At 38.1% G+C, this 16,982-nt stretch overlaps 2 protein-coding genes and 2 pseudogenes across 2 annotated transcripts; 2 read left to right on the forward strand and 2 right to left on the reverse strand.

Moving 5' to 3' along the window:
- Positions 1–420: 420 nt before the first annotated feature.
- LOC120153050 lies at positions 421–3,521 on the forward strand (annotated as a pseudogene).
- Positions 3,522–3,696: 175 nt separating this feature from the next.
- Positions 3,697–5,287, forward strand: LOC120153051 (glutamine synthetase cytosolic isozyme 2-like). The gene is made up of 5 exons (XM_039165069.1): positions 3,697–3,757; positions 4,323–4,489; positions 4,549–4,781; positions 4,857–5,006; positions 5,068–5,287. Exons 1-5 carry the CDS (start codon positions 3,697–3,699, stop codon positions 5,285–5,287), a joined length of 831 nt encoding a protein of 276 aa, XP_039021000.1.
- A 559-nt stretch (positions 5,288–5,846) lies between these two features.
- LOC120153127 lies at positions 5,847–9,021 on the reverse strand (annotated as a pseudogene).
- A 4,049-nt stretch (positions 9,022–13,070) lies between these two features.
- LOC120153052 (receptor-like protein 7) lies at positions 13,071–16,142 on the reverse strand. The gene has a single exon (XM_039165070.1). The coding sequence runs from the start codon at positions 16,140–16,142 to the stop codon at positions 13,071–13,073; it is 3,072 nt and encodes a 1,023-aa protein (XP_039021001.1).
- Positions 16,143–16,982: the final 840 nt, after the last annotated feature.

The following is a 16,982-nucleotide window of genomic DNA, read 5'->3' on the forward strand; positions in this document are numbered from 1 at the left end:
CTTTGATTGGTCAAACTTCTTCTAAAAAAGGGGTAAAAATGTTAGTAGAAAAAAATTGAAAATACAACACTAAACTAAACTAATAAATCAAAAAGAAAAAAAAGAGAAAGTCAAATAGGGAAAATATAAAAATATAGTAATAATAATGAAATAAATAAATAGAGAAAAAAATGAAAATTGCTATAAAAGTTAACAAAAAGAAACCAGAATATATAAATAAATAAATAAATAAATAAATAAAAGGATTAATATGTAAAATTAACAAATTCGAAATTCAAATCAAAAGTATTGAAGATTTAATCCAGTGACCAAAACGTAAGAGATAAAGCTTACAAGACCGTTGTAATAGTTTACCCATGTGCAAAAATACGCAGAAGACCCCTAGGTGAAACTGCGCCGTTTTGGCTCCTGTATAAGTACATGATACCAAGGCCAAACGGCCTAACTCTCTTCATTCTCACCAATAGCTTACTCTCTCTACAAAAAGAGAGAACCTCTGGTTCTCTGGCTTCTCTCTACATCCGCCCGCCGGCTACCGCTCGCCGCCGCTCCGGCCACCGGCGGTGGTGGCCGGAAAATCTAACCTACCCTCAAAATGCTCCTCTAAACACGATTCTGAAGCCCAAAACCCCAAAAACCTTGCCAATCGGTGTAGATCTAAACCGAAAGTCTCAGCCTTTACATCTTCCGGCGAGGCCTTTCACTTCCCCGGCGTTCTTGCTTCTCGCTTTGCTCGGCTCTTTGTTGTTTTTTGTATTTTTGTGTGTGTGGCTTTTGTTTGCTGAGGGGCTTCGGCCTCACCGTTGATGATGTTTTTTCTTGTTGGTATCTTGGCTTGATGATGTTTGGTTCCAGAAAATGGTTCTTGGTTTCGTTGTTCTTGCGTTTGTGGTTCTCTCTCGTGTTTGATGTGTTGGTACTGTGGGTTCGTGGCTTCCCCCCCTTTTGTTTCCTTTTTTTGTACTGGGTTGGCCGTTTGGTATTTATAGGCCTTCATCGGCCGTTTTTCTGTTTCGAAATACGGGGCTGGTGGCCGTTGTGGGTTGACCGGCAAAAACGGGATAGATCAGTCCCGATTTAGCCGGGGCTGGTTGCTTCGTGACCGGATCTTGGCCGGTTTTCTCGCCTGGCTGTGCGTGACTTGTTCCTCCCTCGTGCGGCGCAATGCTTGGCCGAGTAAACCTAACTTGCTTTGGCTGTTGGTTACGGGCTGGGTCAGACCCAACTGACCTGTGCACTGGACTGGATTCTTGGATCTGGACAAACACCAAAAAACGATTAAATAAATAATAAAAACAAAAATAAAAATAAATAAAAAATAAAAAGAATAAAACAAAATAATATGATATGATATATATAAAAAATCGTTTTAAAACTATATATAATATATATTTCAAAGATATTTCCAAAATTATATATTATATAATTTTAAAAATGTTTTCAAACTATATGTTATAGTTTTCAAAAACGTTTTAAAACTATATTATATGTTTTCAAAAATGTTTTTTTTAAAATTATATATTATATAAATTTTAAAATGATTTTAAAAATATATATTATATAGTTTTCAAAGGTATTTTTTAAAACATATATTATATATGTATTTTTCAAAAACCATTTTGCGAACTATATAATATATATGTATAGATATATATATATATATATATATGTATAAAGTAAAATAAAATAAACTAAATATGGACGAAAATGAGTGTCTACAGGTTACTTGAAGACCCTTTCTGGACCTGTTTCCGATCCTTCAAAGCTCCCCAAGTGGAACTATGACGGTTCCAGCACTGGCCAAGCTCCAGGAGAAGATAGTGAAGTGATCTTATAGTATGTTTTCTCTTTGTGTTTCTTTTCTCTTTGTTTCTTCTGAGATACTGATTGATTTTTGTTCATATTAGTCCCCAAGCTATATTCAGAGACCCATTCAGGAGGGGTAAAAATATTCTTGTAAGTTGTGTTTCTATTTCGGGGCTAAAAATGGTGCTGATTTGTGTATATCAAGGAATTGAACTTTTTGAACTCCAATGAATTAGGTGATGTGCGATGCTTACACACCAGCCGGTGAGCCTATCCCCACAAACAAGAGATGCAACGCTGCAAAGATATTTAGCAATCCCGATGTTGCGGTTGAAGAACCCTGGTATTTTCCTATTCCTCACGGGGGTTAAATCTTTTTCAAACTATTTCCAATCATTTAATGTTGATTTGGTTTGAATCCGATATGGGAGAAACAGGTATGGAATTGAGCAGGAGTAAACCTTGTTGCAGAAAGATGTTAAATGGCCCCTCGGATGGCCCCTCGGTGGCTATCCTGGCCCTCAGGTACTCCTCTCTTTCAATCCAATTGTTAAAAAAAAAATTCAAACCTTTAAAAGAGTTTATATTGGAAAGCCATCAAGTGGAGGCTAATGTAACTTGCTTTAGTAATCTAATGCAACTCTGATTCAGTTGATCTATATCGTAAATAATATCGAATATATGGAAGATTATATCGTAATATTCAACGGCATACTTTGGTACAGGGTCCTTATTATTGTGGCGTTGGTGCGGACAAAGCCTATGGCCGTGACATTGTGGATTCTCACTACAAATCTTGTTTATTCGCTGGAATCAATATCAGTGGTATCAATGGAGAAGTCATGCCAGGACAGGTGCAACGACTGTATAATACCCTCTTTTATGTTTCTTAGTTGTTGAGTATGTTTAAGCTTAATCTATCTTCGTTTTTTTCTTACAGTGGGAATTTCAAGTTGGTCCGGCAGTCGGCATCTCTGCTGGAGATGAATTGTGGGTGGCACGTTACATTTTGGAGGTAATCTAGCATGCTCTTGATAAGATTTATCAACTTTTGTTACTCAATTCAATTCTGGTGTTTGATCTCTGTTTCTGAATTACAGAGGATTACTGAGATTGCTGGAGTGGTGCTCTCATTTGATCCCAAACCAATTCAGGGAGACTGGAATGGTGCTGGCGCTCACACCAATTACAGGTACCATTTGAATCTGTCTTGGAAAGTTAATCGGAGAACTGATTTGATCAAGTGCTTGTGTTATATGATGTTTCAGTACAAAGTCCATGAGAAGTGATGGAGGTTACGAGGTCATCAAGACAGCAATTGAAAAGCTTGGGCTAAGGCACAAGGAACACATTTCTGCCTATGGAGAAGGCAACGAGCGCCGTCTCACCGGTCGACACGAGACCGCCGACATCAACACTTTCTTATGGGTAGAGAAATCGAAACCACCTTTTACAATTCATATGATAACACATCTTTGCACAATTCCTGTTTCTGTGGTTTGCTATCTCCACAAAATGTTCATACAATGTTCTTTTATGTTCCAACTCTCGGACAGGGTGTTGCGAACCGTGGGGCATCGATTCGTGTCGGCCGAGACACCGAGAAGTCCGGAAAAGGGTATTTCGAAGACAGGAGGCCAGCTTCGAACATGGATCCATACGTTGTCACTTCCATGATTGCGGAAACCACCATCATGTGGAAACCATGAGGGGCACATAGATTCATAAATAACATTGCGAAAATACAAATAAATAAAAAAATTACAATTCATAATAATAATGAGAAAAACATAAATTATATAATTATATATTTTAATTCTCCGAACGACGCTACTATTTTTTAGACGAATAACAAAAATTTCTTCAAAACGAAAAGAAGAAGAATAGTCAATGTCTACTACTTTTAATGTGTTTAGAATGAACTTTGATAATCTTGGAGGGAGTGGAGGGGGTCTGTTTGATTATTAGTTAAATTGTTGTGTTTGGGTTGTTGGTTAAAATGTTGTTTGAGTTTTATTAGTATTTTCTATGTTTTTATGTTTGTTGTAGTTTTTATGTTTAAAAAAATTAGTATGTTTATTTATCTAATTTCAATATATTTTTATCTATCTTGTAATTTAATCTACTTGAATATATTATATTATGTTTAATTTTTATTTTATTGTGTAGAAATTACAATAAAAAATATAAAAGATAGAATAAAAGAAAATAATATAAGAAAGAATAGGAAAATAACAAGAAAATAACAAGAAAAAGTAAAAAAAAAACAAAAACAACAACCAAAACAAAAAATCATAAAAAATAACAAACAAAAAAAAATTGTAGCGTAGCTACAGTTGCACGTTAGATGTAGCGTGAAACTATAGCCACGCCAAAGTGGAGATGATAAGTGGCGCAGTGCTGAAGTCTTCAAAGTTAAGATTGAACTCCAGCGCAGCGCTGGAGTTGCTCTTAATAATCTAATGTAACTCTAATTCGGTCCATCTATAACGCTAATAATATCCAATATTTGGAAGATTATATTTTAATATTCGACGGGATACTTTGGGGACAGGGTCCTTATTATTGTGGCGTTGGTGCGGACAAAGCCTATGGCCGTGACATTGTGGATTCTCACTACAAAGCTTGTTTATTTGCTGGAATCAATATCAGTGGTATCAATGGAGAAGTCATGCCTGGACAGGTGCAACGACTGTATCATGCACTCTTTTATGTTTAATCTATCTTCGTTTTTTTCTACAGTGGGAATTTCAAGTTGGTCCGGCAGTCGGCAACTCTGCCGGAGATGAATTGTGGGTGGCACGTTACATTTCATGCTTTTGTCAAGATTTATCAACTTTTGTTACTCAATTCGAGTGTTTGATCTCTGTTTCTGAATTACAGAGGATTACTGAGATTGTTCGAGTGGTGCTCTCGTTCGATCCCAAACCAATCCAGGGAGATTGGAATGGTGCCGACGCTCACACCAATTACAGGTACCATTTGAATCTGTCTTGGAAAGTTAATGGGAGAACTGATTGATCAAGTGCTTGTGTTATATGATGTTTCAGTACAAAGTCCATGAGAAGTGATGGAGGTTACGAGGATAGCAAGAAAGCAATTGAAAAGCTTGGACTAAGGCACAGGGAACACATTGCTGCCTATGGAGAAGGCAATGAGCGGCGTCTCACGAGACCGCCGGCATCAAGACTTTCTTATTGGTAACGAAATCGAAACCACCTTTGACAATTCATATGATAAAACATCTTTGCACAATTCCAGTTTATGTGGTTTGCTATCTCCACAAAATGTTCATACAATGTTCTTTTATGTTCCAACTCTTGGACAGGATGTTGCAAACCGTGGGGCATCGATTCGTGTCGGCCGAGACACTGAGAAGGCCAGAAAAGGGTATTTCGAAGACAGGAGGCCAGCTTCGAACATGGATCCATATGTTGCGACTTCCATGATTGCAGAAACCACCATCCTGTGGAAACCATGAGGGGCACATGTCTCTCCTTCCATGGCACAAACAGAGGAAAGAACTTAGATTCCCCCCCCCCCCCATTAGCATACACTAATTTCACCGCGAGTGTTTTAGGTTTCTCTTCATTTTCATGGTTGGCTTTCCTTTTACTTTGAGGTAGCGAGGTTGCCTCTACTGCTTCCTTGCAATTACGGTTATCATGTGTTAAATGAATGAGAATGTTTATCATGTTATTAATAATGGACTGGATCTTCAGTTTCAATATCAGCTAAATGTTTCTTTACTTTTACTCTTGTTTTCTTCTCGTCTTTATTAACTTAGCCATCTTCTAATTAGTAATTAACAATTTATAATTATTGCACTAAACTGAAGGAAAATCTTGTAAGTTTATATCAACTCAACTGGTTTCAGGAGAACAAATTTAAGATGTCATCCGTCTCATTAGAATCTAATGTTTAATCCAACAAGCATAAAATTGGAATCTTAATATCTAACAAAATGAAAATAACGAAGTTATAATCATACAAACACACAAGCAAGCATGTATAACATATTTCACACCTTGAGCTGCGCTGCTAAATTCTTCGCTAGTTCTGGGAAACTTTTTTCCAAACAGAAGTCAAGGAGAAGCCTTCTCGCCTAGATCCATTCCAACCTTTACTCAGTGCCCACTTTCCGATGACGTTCCGGAAGCAGGCGTATTTCCATGGGTCAAAGATCCATCCAAGAGAGATTCCAACTATCAGTCCAGCTCCGTATCCTGTCAACACAATTGTCCACCCGAACTTCATCACTCTCCACATTCCTTCATCTTCATCTGGTGCCAAAGGAGTAGCCGGTGAAAAGGAACCCCAGGATTCCCACATTTGGACAAAGGGTAGCCACACAATCCTGAATTTCCCTCATAGGAATCGTTGTTAAATGTATTAAACTGTGCTCCTTGAGGTATTGGCCCTGCAAGCTGGTTGTATGATACATTGAAGGTTGCAAGGAAGTTGAGTTTGGATAGCTGAGGAGGAATTTTTCCTTGTAGATTATTTCTAGAAATGTCCAGAGATTCAAGGTTCGATATCTCCCCCAAAGAAAATGGAACTCGTCCACCGAGATTGTTATTCGAAAAGTTCAGTATTCGAATCAACTTCAGATCTCCAATGGATTCTGGGATTTCACCTTCAAACTCGTTGCTCGACAAATCAATAACTGCGAGAAAGTCCGGAACTTTCTCATATCTTAGGTCCCTGCCTTTGTTTGACAATGTCACTGTGTAGTTATAGTAAGCATACCACGCGTAATTTTTGATCTGGGAGCTTGTATTTGCAAACATGTATTGCGAAAGGCTGCTGGTATTGGCGATTTTCATGGCATTCCAAACATTGAAGTACTCAAATGGCAGCTTACCCGTTAAATGATTGTTGGATAGGTCGATTACTTGCAACTTCGAGAAGTCCGATTTGGTCTGAGGTTTCCCTATCACACCATGCAATCTGTTTGATCTCAATGAGAGAACCTTAAGTTTTGGAAGGCCACCCAACCAATAAGGAAAGCTATCATTGATCAGATTGTTCCCAAGAATTAGTTCTTCTAACAGATTACAGTGGGCTAGTGATCTCGGAATTCTCCCTTGCAACTGATTTCGGCTTATATCCATCATCTTCAACCTGCAGTTCTTCGGATATTTCGGAGGAATTGCACCAGTGAAGTGATTACTTTGAAGGTTGAGAACTTCAAGAGATTCTGCCAAACTGGCTAGGCATGGCGGCAACATCCCAGTCATGTTGTTATTGGACAAATCCAAGACCAAAATGGAAGAAAGATTGCAGAAAATTGGTGGGATTTCTCCGGACAAGTGGTTATTTGCGACTCTGTAGGAGCTGATGGAAGGCGGTGGACGGGGAAGTGATCCTTTCAACATGTTGAATTCAAGATTGAAATGTATTAAGCTAGTCCATGGAAGAACGGCAGGAAGGTTTTGAAATCCTGTCAGGGAATTCAACCCCAAATCCAAGTACTGGAGAGTTTGCTCTCCCACTCCCCAGAACCAAGATGGGATTTGTCCATGAATTTTGTTGTCAGCGAGTTTCAAAATCTCCAACTCATCTTGACCACGCAAAAAACTAGGGAACTCAGTTAAGTTGCACGAAGACAGTCCTAGAAGCTTGAACTTTGGAGGAACAACATTGTTGCTGACGTTGGTCAGTAAGGACAAATTGTTACCCGATAGTTCGAGTCTGGTGAGATTTTAAGCTCAAGAAATGACTGCAAATTGAGAGCTCCATTTAGTTGGTTTGCGTGTAGATAAAGAAGCTCAAGATTTCGTAGCTTGAAGATTGAATATGGAATAGGACCACTCAAATTATTTTCATAGAATTTGATCTCGATTAGCTTGGTAAGACTTCCAATCCTAGGTGGAATCCGGCCATTTAGTTTATTGGACGAGAGATACAAATAAGTGATTTGGGTCAAATTTTGGAGAGACGATGGGATTTGAGCAGTTAAATTGGGGCTTGACAAGTCCAAGTATGTGAGCTTGGTTTGAGTACCAATCCAGGACAAGTTTCCCTGGTCGAAACTGTTGGCGGCAAGGGACAGATAATCAAGCAGAGTAAGATTAGCCAAAGAAGGGATCTGCCCGGAAAATTTATTTTCAGAGAATTCCAAAAACTCCAGTTGATTCAGGTTCCCAATAGAAGAAGGAATAGGCCCTGAGAAATTGTTTGAAAACAAATCAAGATGCTTGAGTTGAGTAAGGTTACCGATTGAATATGGCAGCTTCCCTGATAACCGACAGTTGCTGATGTCCAAGTGCTCCATGGAGCTGAAGTTTCCAATTGACTCTGGCAGTTGTCCAGAAAAGCTAGTGCTTGCTAAGCTTAATATCAAAAGAGGGTGATTTTCGGGAACTTTATCAGGTAAAGTTCCACTAAGCTCCTGATTCAATTCCAGGCTGAGAAACGCCAGACTCGGTAACTCAAAAATCCCGGTGGGAAACTCACCACGCAACTCACAGTTGGATAGATTTAAAACCGTCAGTGAAGAAAAATTTGCTAGGAGACTCGGCACGGAGGATGAAATTTTGACATCGGCCAGATAAAGTTCTTTCAGATTGGATAACTTGTGAAGCAGGGACCTGAAGCCTGGCTTCCAAAGCTTCAGTGAGTTCCCCGACAGATCAAGAACCTCCAACATCGACAGCTCCAGGATTTCCCAAGGAACCTGACCGGATAAATGGGAGTAAGAGAGGTCAAGTAATGTCAGCCTCGAGAGGTTCCTAATCCCTGAAGGAATCTCGGAGTAAATGAACGAATTGTCCCCAAGATTAAGGCTTCGAAGGTGAGCAAGACGGAAGAGGGTGGTGCTGGAATTGATTGAACCGTAAAGATAACTGCTGCTGAGGTTGAGGCCGATTACATGACCGGTGTTGTTGTCGCACGCCACCCCGTTCCATGAACAGCAATCACCGCCACTTTGTTTCCAGGATTGGGTTTTCGGATAGGCATATGGACTGGTAGAGGCAGACTCATGGATGATAAAGCTTTGCTTGAACTGCAACAAGGCTGTGCGCTCATCTGGGAGACACAAAGGCTTTGCCCCACAAACAAGAGAAAACAGTACGAGTAAATGAAGCAGGGTCAGCTGAAAAGCTGAGTCCATAGCAATGACTAAATTGTTTTACGTCCAAAACTCTTGGATTTGCCATGAAAATTGAGTGAAGATTTACTATTTATTGACACTGCAAATTAAACTGTTTATCCTCCTCTTCAAGACAGATCGTGAAGACTACGCGTAAGAGTCTTTAATTATTACAATGATATTGCACGTCCTATTATATTATTTCTTTCATCATAAATATAAATTCATTTTACGTTAGTTTATAATTATGTTTTTATGATATAATTTTTCTTTTGTAGTTTGACATTTTTTATTTTCAGTATTGATCGTTTGATCATTGTTTTCGCTTTTTTTTTTAGGATTGAATTTGGCATCACCTCGATCAATCAAGATGATACTTTTGTTATCATGTTGATCTTCTTTGTTTTAGACCAGCATATTAGATTTAGATAGTCGATTTGCTTTCGTAGATAGTTTTCTCACATCTTACGACTCTAATTTAGAGTTTATCGAAGGTATTGTAGCAATTTGATCCATTTAATGGTTCGTTTGACGATGCAGTCAAGTCTATTGGTATCTATATTTTCTTCGAATTCTTTATTAGATTTTTAATATTTTTCTTATACGATCATTGTATGATCTTAATCGACTAATTTCTTGAGTCAATGACTATAGAAAAATATCTTAATTACATAATAAATTTATGATTATAATTATAAATAGTTACTGTAATTTTAAATATTTTTTAATATAACTGAGTCCATTGCAATGTCTCAATTATTTTACGTCCGGAACTCTTGGATTTGCCATGAAAATCGAGTGCAGGTTTACTATTTATCGACACTGCAAATTAAACTGTTTATGAATCTGGCATTTGGGAATGAAGCAAACTGGGTTGGGAGGGTCGGCCTCGCCTCTGCAGTACCCGATCTAGATTAGTCGATCAATAGATCGGATACCAGTGATTAATTAAAAAAAGAAAACTGTTTATCCTCCTTTTCAAGACATGGATCGTGAAGATTACGCTTAAGAGGGCAAAATTGCCGAGATAATGCATGTGAGGATGTTTAATTCCCAAAATAATGAACTCAGACTATTATTTTCCCAAATACGGTGTTTGCTACATATAACATACAAAGGTTATTACAACGATATTTGCACTTTATCTCTTTCATCGTAAGCATAGATTCACTTCATATTAAAATTCAACCAGTTACATTGACGATAAAAAATTTATTGATTTTTTAAAAGATTCGGTTTCAATAGTTTTATACGTAATGTTAATAATTAAGAAAAACTTGAAATATATATTAATTTATAATATCAAAAAATAAATAATTGCAAGTTATGTTATTTCTAAAACAAAATTATTAGTCCAAGTCTTCTACTTCAGCGTGTTTGTGGATTGAGCAACTTTTCTACCGACAAAAGAATAGTGGGGGAGTTATGTTCATACAATGTTCTTTTATGTTCCAACTCTTGGACAGGGTGTTGCGAACCGTGGGGCATCGATTCGTGTCGGCCGAGACACCGAGAAGGCCAGAAAAGGGTATTTCGAAGTCAGGAGGCCAGCTTCGAACATGGATCCATTCGTTGTCACTTCCATGATTGCGGAAACCACCATCCTGTGGAAACCATGAGGGGTACATTGAAGCCCGTCTCTCCTTTCCATGGCACAGAGGAAAGACTTGGTTTTTTTTCTCCATTAGGGTACACTAATTTAATCGTCGAGTGTTTTAGGTTTCTCGTCATTTTCATGGTTGCCTTTCCTTTAAATTTTGAGGTAGCAAGGTTGTTTCTGATGCTTCCTTGAAATTATGGTTATCGTGTGTTAAATAAATGAGAATGCTCATCATGTTATTAATAATGGGCTGGATTTTCGGTTTCAAAATCAACTAAATCTCTCTGTCTTCACTTTTACTCTTGCTTTCTTCTCCTCTTTCTTAACTTACAAGACTTTCCTTCGTATTAGTGATTAAGAATTTATAATTACATACACTAATATGAAGGAAACTCTTGTAAGTTTATATTAACTACCTCATCAAAACCAACAGGTTTCAAGAGAATGAATTTAAGAAAGGTTGAAGGTTTCAAGGAAGTTAAGTTTGGATAGCTGGGGAGTAACTTTTCCCAGAGATTCAAGGTTCTGAATTTCTCCCAAATAAATGGAAATGGCCATTGAGATTGTTACTCGAAAAGTTGAGTACATGAATCAGCTTCAAGTCACCAATTTTGGCTTCTGGGATTTCACCTTCAAACTCGCTGCTTGAGAAATTAATAACCGAGATGGAATCCGGAACTTTCTCATCATCTTAGGTCCCTGCCTTTTTCTTTCAAGGTCCCCTGGTCGAAACTGTTTGTGGCAAGGGACTAATAATCAAGCCGACTCATCGACAATAACATTCATGATCAGTGTTTTATTTGGTTAATATTTTGTTATTAATTAAACCGTGTTACCTCTTTTTATAGTCTAATTTAGGCTGTTTTGATTCAGATTTGTACAAGACTCTATTTTTCAAGAAATAACAATTAAAAGTCGAATTAAACAGATTTTTCTACTTATTTGGGAAAAGTCGGCGCCAACTCAAATTCAAAGGTCGATTCAAGCACAAACCGATTAATTATTCCAAGTAACAAGATCAAAGGAGGAAAGCAAGGCGAACCACAATTCTTTAGGAATTTTAAAGTTATAATTGAATTTAAACCTTTGATATTTTATTATTTTTTAGGAATTTAGTTTGCACAGAATTTTTAATTAGGATTTTTAGTTTGTTAGAATTAAGAGTTTGAATATTTTATTTCATTTTATTTCCATTAGGTTAACTTAATACTATAAATACCCTTAGGGGTGAAGCTTGAGAGATGTACAATATTCTGTATAAAATTTGTTCTGGCTTTTCTTTTGTTTTTAGGTTTTTAGTTTAATAAAAATATTTTTCTTCTTCATCTTCTTTTTTTTTTGAATTAATCACTGGTATTTGATCTATTGACCGACTAATCTAGATTGGGTACTGCAGAGATGAGACGACTCTCCCAACCCAGTTTGCTGCATTCACAAATGCCAGGATTTGAACCCTGACCTTGCTTAAGAGACCTAATATTACATCCCACTAGACCAACTGGTCATATCTTTCAATCCAATTATAAAAAAAGCAAACCAATATTGGAAAGCCATCAAGAGGATGGATGATATTAATCGCTAATGTAACTTGCTTTAGTAATCTAATGTAACGCTGATTCGGTCCATCTATAATGTAAATAATATCGAATATTTGGAAGATTATATTTTAATATTCGACGGGATACTTTGGGGACAGGGTCCTTATTATTGTAGCGTTGGTGCGGACAAAGCCTATGGCCATGACATTGTGGATTCTCACTACAAAGCTTGTTTATTTGCTGGAATCAATATCAGTGGTATCAATGGAGAAGTCATGCCTGGACAGGTGCAACGACTGTACACTCTTTTATGTTTCTCTGTTATTATGTTTAAGCTTAATCTATCTTCATTTTTTTCTACAGTGGGAATTTCAAGACAGGAGGCCAGCTTCGAACATGGATCCATATGTTGTGACTTCCATGATTGCAGAAACCACCATCCAGTGGAAACCATGAGGGGCACATGTCTCTCCTTCCATGGCTCAAACAGAGGAAAGAAATTAGATTCCCCCCACCCCCCCATTAGCATACACTAACTTCATCGCGAGTGTTTTAGGTTTCTCTTCATTTTCATGGTTGTCTTTCCTTTTAATTTGAGGTAGCAAGGTTGCTTCTACCGCTTCCTTGCAATTGCGGTTACCATGTGTTAAATGAATGAGAATGCTTATCATGTTATTAATAATGGACTGGATTTTCAGTTTCAAAATCAGCTCAATGTTTGTCTCTACTCTTGTTTTCTTCTCGTCTTTATTAACTTAGCCATCTTCAGTAATTAACAATTTATAATTATTGCACTAAACTGAAGGAAAAATCTTGTAAGTTTATATTAACTACCTCATCAAGTCAACTGGTTTCAGGAGAACAAATTTAAGATGTCACCCGTCTCATTAGAATCTAATGTTTAATCCAACAAGCATAAACTTGGAATCTTAATATCTAACAAAATGAAAATAACGAAGTTATAATCATACAAACACACAAGCAAGCATGTCTAACATATTTCACACCTTGAGCTGCGCTGGTAAATTCGCTAGTTCTGGGAAACTTTTTTCCAAACAGAAGTCAAGGAGAAGCCTTCTCGCCTAGATCCATTCCAACCTTTACTCAGTGCCCACTTCCCGATGACGTTCCGGAAGCAGGCGTATTTCCATGGGTCAAAGATCCATCCAAGAGAGATTCCAACTATCAGTCCAGCTCCGTATCCTGTCAACACAATTGTCCACCCGAACTTCATCACTCTCCACATTCCTTCATCTTCATCTGGTGCCAAAGGAGTAGCCGGTGAAAATGGAACCCCAGGATTCCCACATTTTTTGGACAAAGGGTAGCCACACAATCCTGAATTTCCCTCAAAGGAATCGTTGTTAAATGTATTAAACTGTGCTCCTTGAGGTATTGGCCCTGCAAGCTGGTTGTATGATACATTGAAGGTTGCAAGGAAGTTGAGTTTGGATAGCTGAGGAGGAATTTTTCCTTGTAGATTATTTCTAGAAATGTCCAGAGATTCAAGGTTCGAAATCTCCCCCAAAGAAAATGGAACTCGACCAGCGAGATTGTTATTCGAAAAGTTCAGTATTCGAATCAACTTCAAATCTCCAATGGATTCTGGGATTTCACCTTCAAACTCGTTGCTCGACAAATCAATAACTGCGATGGAATCCGGAACTTTCTCATATCTTAGGTCCCTGCCTTTGTTTGCCAATGTCACTGTGTAGTTATAGTAAGCATACCACGCGTAATTTTTGTTCTGGGAGCTTGTATTTGCAAACATGTATTGCGAAAGGCTGCTGGTATTGGCGATTTTCATGGCATTCCAAACATTGAAGTACTCAAATGGCAGCTTACCCGTTAAACGATTGTTGGATAGGTCGATTACTTGCAACTTCGAGAAGTCCGATTTGGTCTGAGGTTTCCCTATCACGCCATGCAATCTGTTTGATCTCAATGAGAGAACCTTAAGTTTTGGAAGGCCACCCAACCAATAAGGAAAGCTATCATTGATCAGATTGTTCCCAAGAATTAGTTCTTCTAACTGATTACAGTGGGCTAGTGATCTCGGAATTCTCCCTTGCAACTGATTTCGGCTTATATCCATCATCGCCAACCAGCAGTTCTTCGGATATGTCGGAGGAATTGTACCGGTGAAGTGATTACTTTGAAGGTTGAGAACTTCAAGAGATTCAGCCAAACTGGCTAGGCATGGCGGCAACATCCCAGTCATGTTGTTATTGGACAAATCCAAAACCAAAATGGAAGAAAGATTGCAGAAAATTGGTGGGATTTCTCCGGACAAGTGGTTATTTGCGACTCTGTAGGAGCTGATAGAAGGCGGTGGACGGGGAAGTGATCCTTTCAACATGTTGAATTCAAGATTGAAATCCGTTAAGCTAGTCCATGGAAGAACGGCAGGAAGGTTTTGAAATCCTGTCAGGGAATTCAACCCCAAATCCAAGTACTGGAGAGTTTGCTCTCCCACTCCCCAGAACCAAGATGGGATTTGGCCATGAATTTTGTTGTCAGCGAGTTTCAAAATCTCCAACTCATCTTGACCACGCAAAAAACTAGGGAACTCAGTTAAGTTGCACGAAGACAGTCCTAGAAGCTTGAACTTTGGAGGAACAACATTGTTGCTGACGTTGGTCAGTAAGGACAAATTGTTACCCGATAGTTCGAGTCTGGTGAGTTTTTTAAGCTCAAGAAATGACTGCAAATTGAGAGCTCCATTTAGTTGGTTTGCGTGTAGATAAAGAAGCTCAAGATTTCGTAGCTTGAAGATTGAATATGGAATAGGACCACTCAAATTATTTTCATAGAATTTGATCTCGATTAGCTTGGTGAGACTTCCAATCCTAGGTGGAATCCGGCCATTTAGTTTATTGGACGAGAGATACAAATAAGTGATTTGGGTCAAATTTTGGAGAGACGATGGGATTTGAGCAGTTAAATTGGTGCTTGACAAGTCCAAGTATGTGAGCTTGGTTTGAGTACCAATCCAGGACAAGTTTCCCTGGTCGAAACTGTTGGCGGCAAGGGACAGATAATCAAGCAGAGTAAGATTAGCCAAAGAAGAAGGGATCTGCCCGGAAAATTTATTTTCAGAGAATTCCAAAAACTCCAGTTGATTCAGGTTCCCAATAGAAGAAGGAATAGGCCCTGAGAAATTGTTTGAAAACAAATCAAGATGCTTGAGTTGAGTAAGGTTACCGATTGAATATGGCAGCTTCCCTGATAACCGACAGTTGCTGATGTCCAAGTGCTCCATGGAGCTGAAGTTTCCAATTGACTCTGGCAGTTGTCCAGAAAAGCTAGTGCTTGCTAAGCTTAATATCAAAAGAGGGTGATTTTCGGGAACTTTATCAGGTAAAGTTCCACTAAGCTCCTGATTCAATTCCAGGCTGAGAAACGCCAGACTCGGTAACTCAAAAATCCCGGTGGGAAACTCACCACGCAACTCACAGTTGGATAGATTTAAAACTGTCAGTGAAGAAAAATTTGCTAGGAGACTCGGCACGGAGGATGAAATTTTGACATCGGCCAGATAAAGTTCTTTCAGATTGGATAACTTGTGAAGCAGGGACCTGAAGCCTGGCTTCCAAAGCTTCAGTGAGTTCCCCGACAGATCAAGAACCTCCAACATCGACAGCTCCAGGATTTCCCAAGGAACCTGACCGGATAAATGGGAGTAAGAGAGGTCAAGTAATGTCAGCCTCGAGAGGTTCCTAATCCCTGAAGGAATCTCGGAGTAAATGAACGAATTGTCCGCAAGATTAAGGCTTCGAAGGTGAGCAAGACGGAAGAGGGTGGTGCTGGAATTGATTGAACCGTAAAGATAACTGCTGATGAGGTTGAGGCCGATTACATGACCGGTGTTGTTGTCGCACGCCACCCCGTTCCATGAACAGCAATCACCGCCACTTTGTTTCCAGGATTGGGTTTTCGGATAGGCATATGGACTGGTAGAGGCAGACTCATGGATGATAAAGCTTTGCTTGAACTGCAACAAGGCTGTGCGCTCATCTGGGAGACACAAAGGCTTTGCCCCACAAACAAGAGAAAATAGTACGAGTAAATGAAGCAGGGTCAGCTGAAAAGCTGAGTCCATAGCAATGACTAAATTGTTTTACGTCCAAAACTCTTGGATTTGCCATGAAAATTGAGTGAAGATTTACTATTTATTGACACTGCAAATTAAACTGTTTATCCTCCTCTTCAAGACAGATCGTGAAGACTACGCGTAAGAGTCTTTTATTATTACAATGATATTGCACGTCCTATTATATTATTTCTTTCATCATAAATATAAATTCATTTTACGTTAGTTTATAATTATGTTTTTATGATATAATTTTTCTTTTGTAGTTTGACATTTTTTATTTTCATTATTGATAGTTTGATCATTGTTTTCGTTTCTCTTTTTTTTAGGATTAAATTTGGCATCACCTCGATCAATCAATATGATACTTATTTATTATCCTGTTGATCTTCTTTGTTTTAGACCAGCATATTAGATTTAGATAGCCGATTTGCTTTCGTAGATAGTTTTCTCACATCTTACGACTCTAATTTAGAGTCTATCGAAGGTATTGTAACAATTTGATCCATTTAATGGTTCGTTTGACGATGCAGTCAAGTCTATTGGTATCTATATTTTCTTTGAATTTTTTATTAGATTTTTAATATTTTTCTTATACGATCATTGTATGATCTTAATCGACTAATTTCTTGAGTCAATGACTATAGAAAAATATCTTAATTACATAATAAATTTATGATTATAATTATAAATAGTTACTGTAATTTTAAATATTTTTTAATATAACAGAGTCCATTGCAATGTCTCAATTGTTTTACGTCCAGAACTCTTGGATTTGCCATGAAAATCGAGTGCAGGTTTACTATTTATCGACACTGCAAATTAAACTGTTTATGAATCTGGCATTTG

The sequence above is a fragment of the Hibiscus syriacus genome, unplaced genomic scaffold, assembly GCF_006381635.1.
Source record: "Hibiscus syriacus cultivar Baekdansim isolate YM2019G1 unplaced genomic scaffold, ASM638163v2 tig00111098_pilon, whole genome shotgun sequence".
In the NCBI taxonomy this organism is placed as follows: domain Eukaryota; kingdom Viridiplantae; phylum Streptophyta; class Magnoliopsida; order Malvales; family Malvaceae; genus Hibiscus; species Hibiscus syriacus.

What these genes read in the sequence shown, in the direction of transcription:
- LOC120153051 (XM_039165069.1), top strand. Translation starts at nt 3,697, where the DNA reads ATGTCTACTACTTTTAATGTGTTTAGAATGAACTTTGATAATCTTGGA. An exon ending in GACGCTCACACCAATTACAG is followed by an intron (nt 4,782 to 4,856) that starts GTACCATTTGAA and finishes ATGATGTTTCAG; the next exon opens with TACAAAGTCCATGAGAAGTG. An exon ending in GCATCAAGACTTTCTTATTG is followed by an intron (nt 5,007 to 5,067) that starts GTAACGAAATCG and finishes GCACAATTCCAG; the next exon opens with TTTATGTGGTTTGCTATCTC.
- LOC120153052 (XM_039165070.1), bottom strand. Translation starts at nt 16,142, where the DNA reads ATGGACTCAGCTTTTCAGCTGACCCTGCTTCATTTACTCGTACTATTT.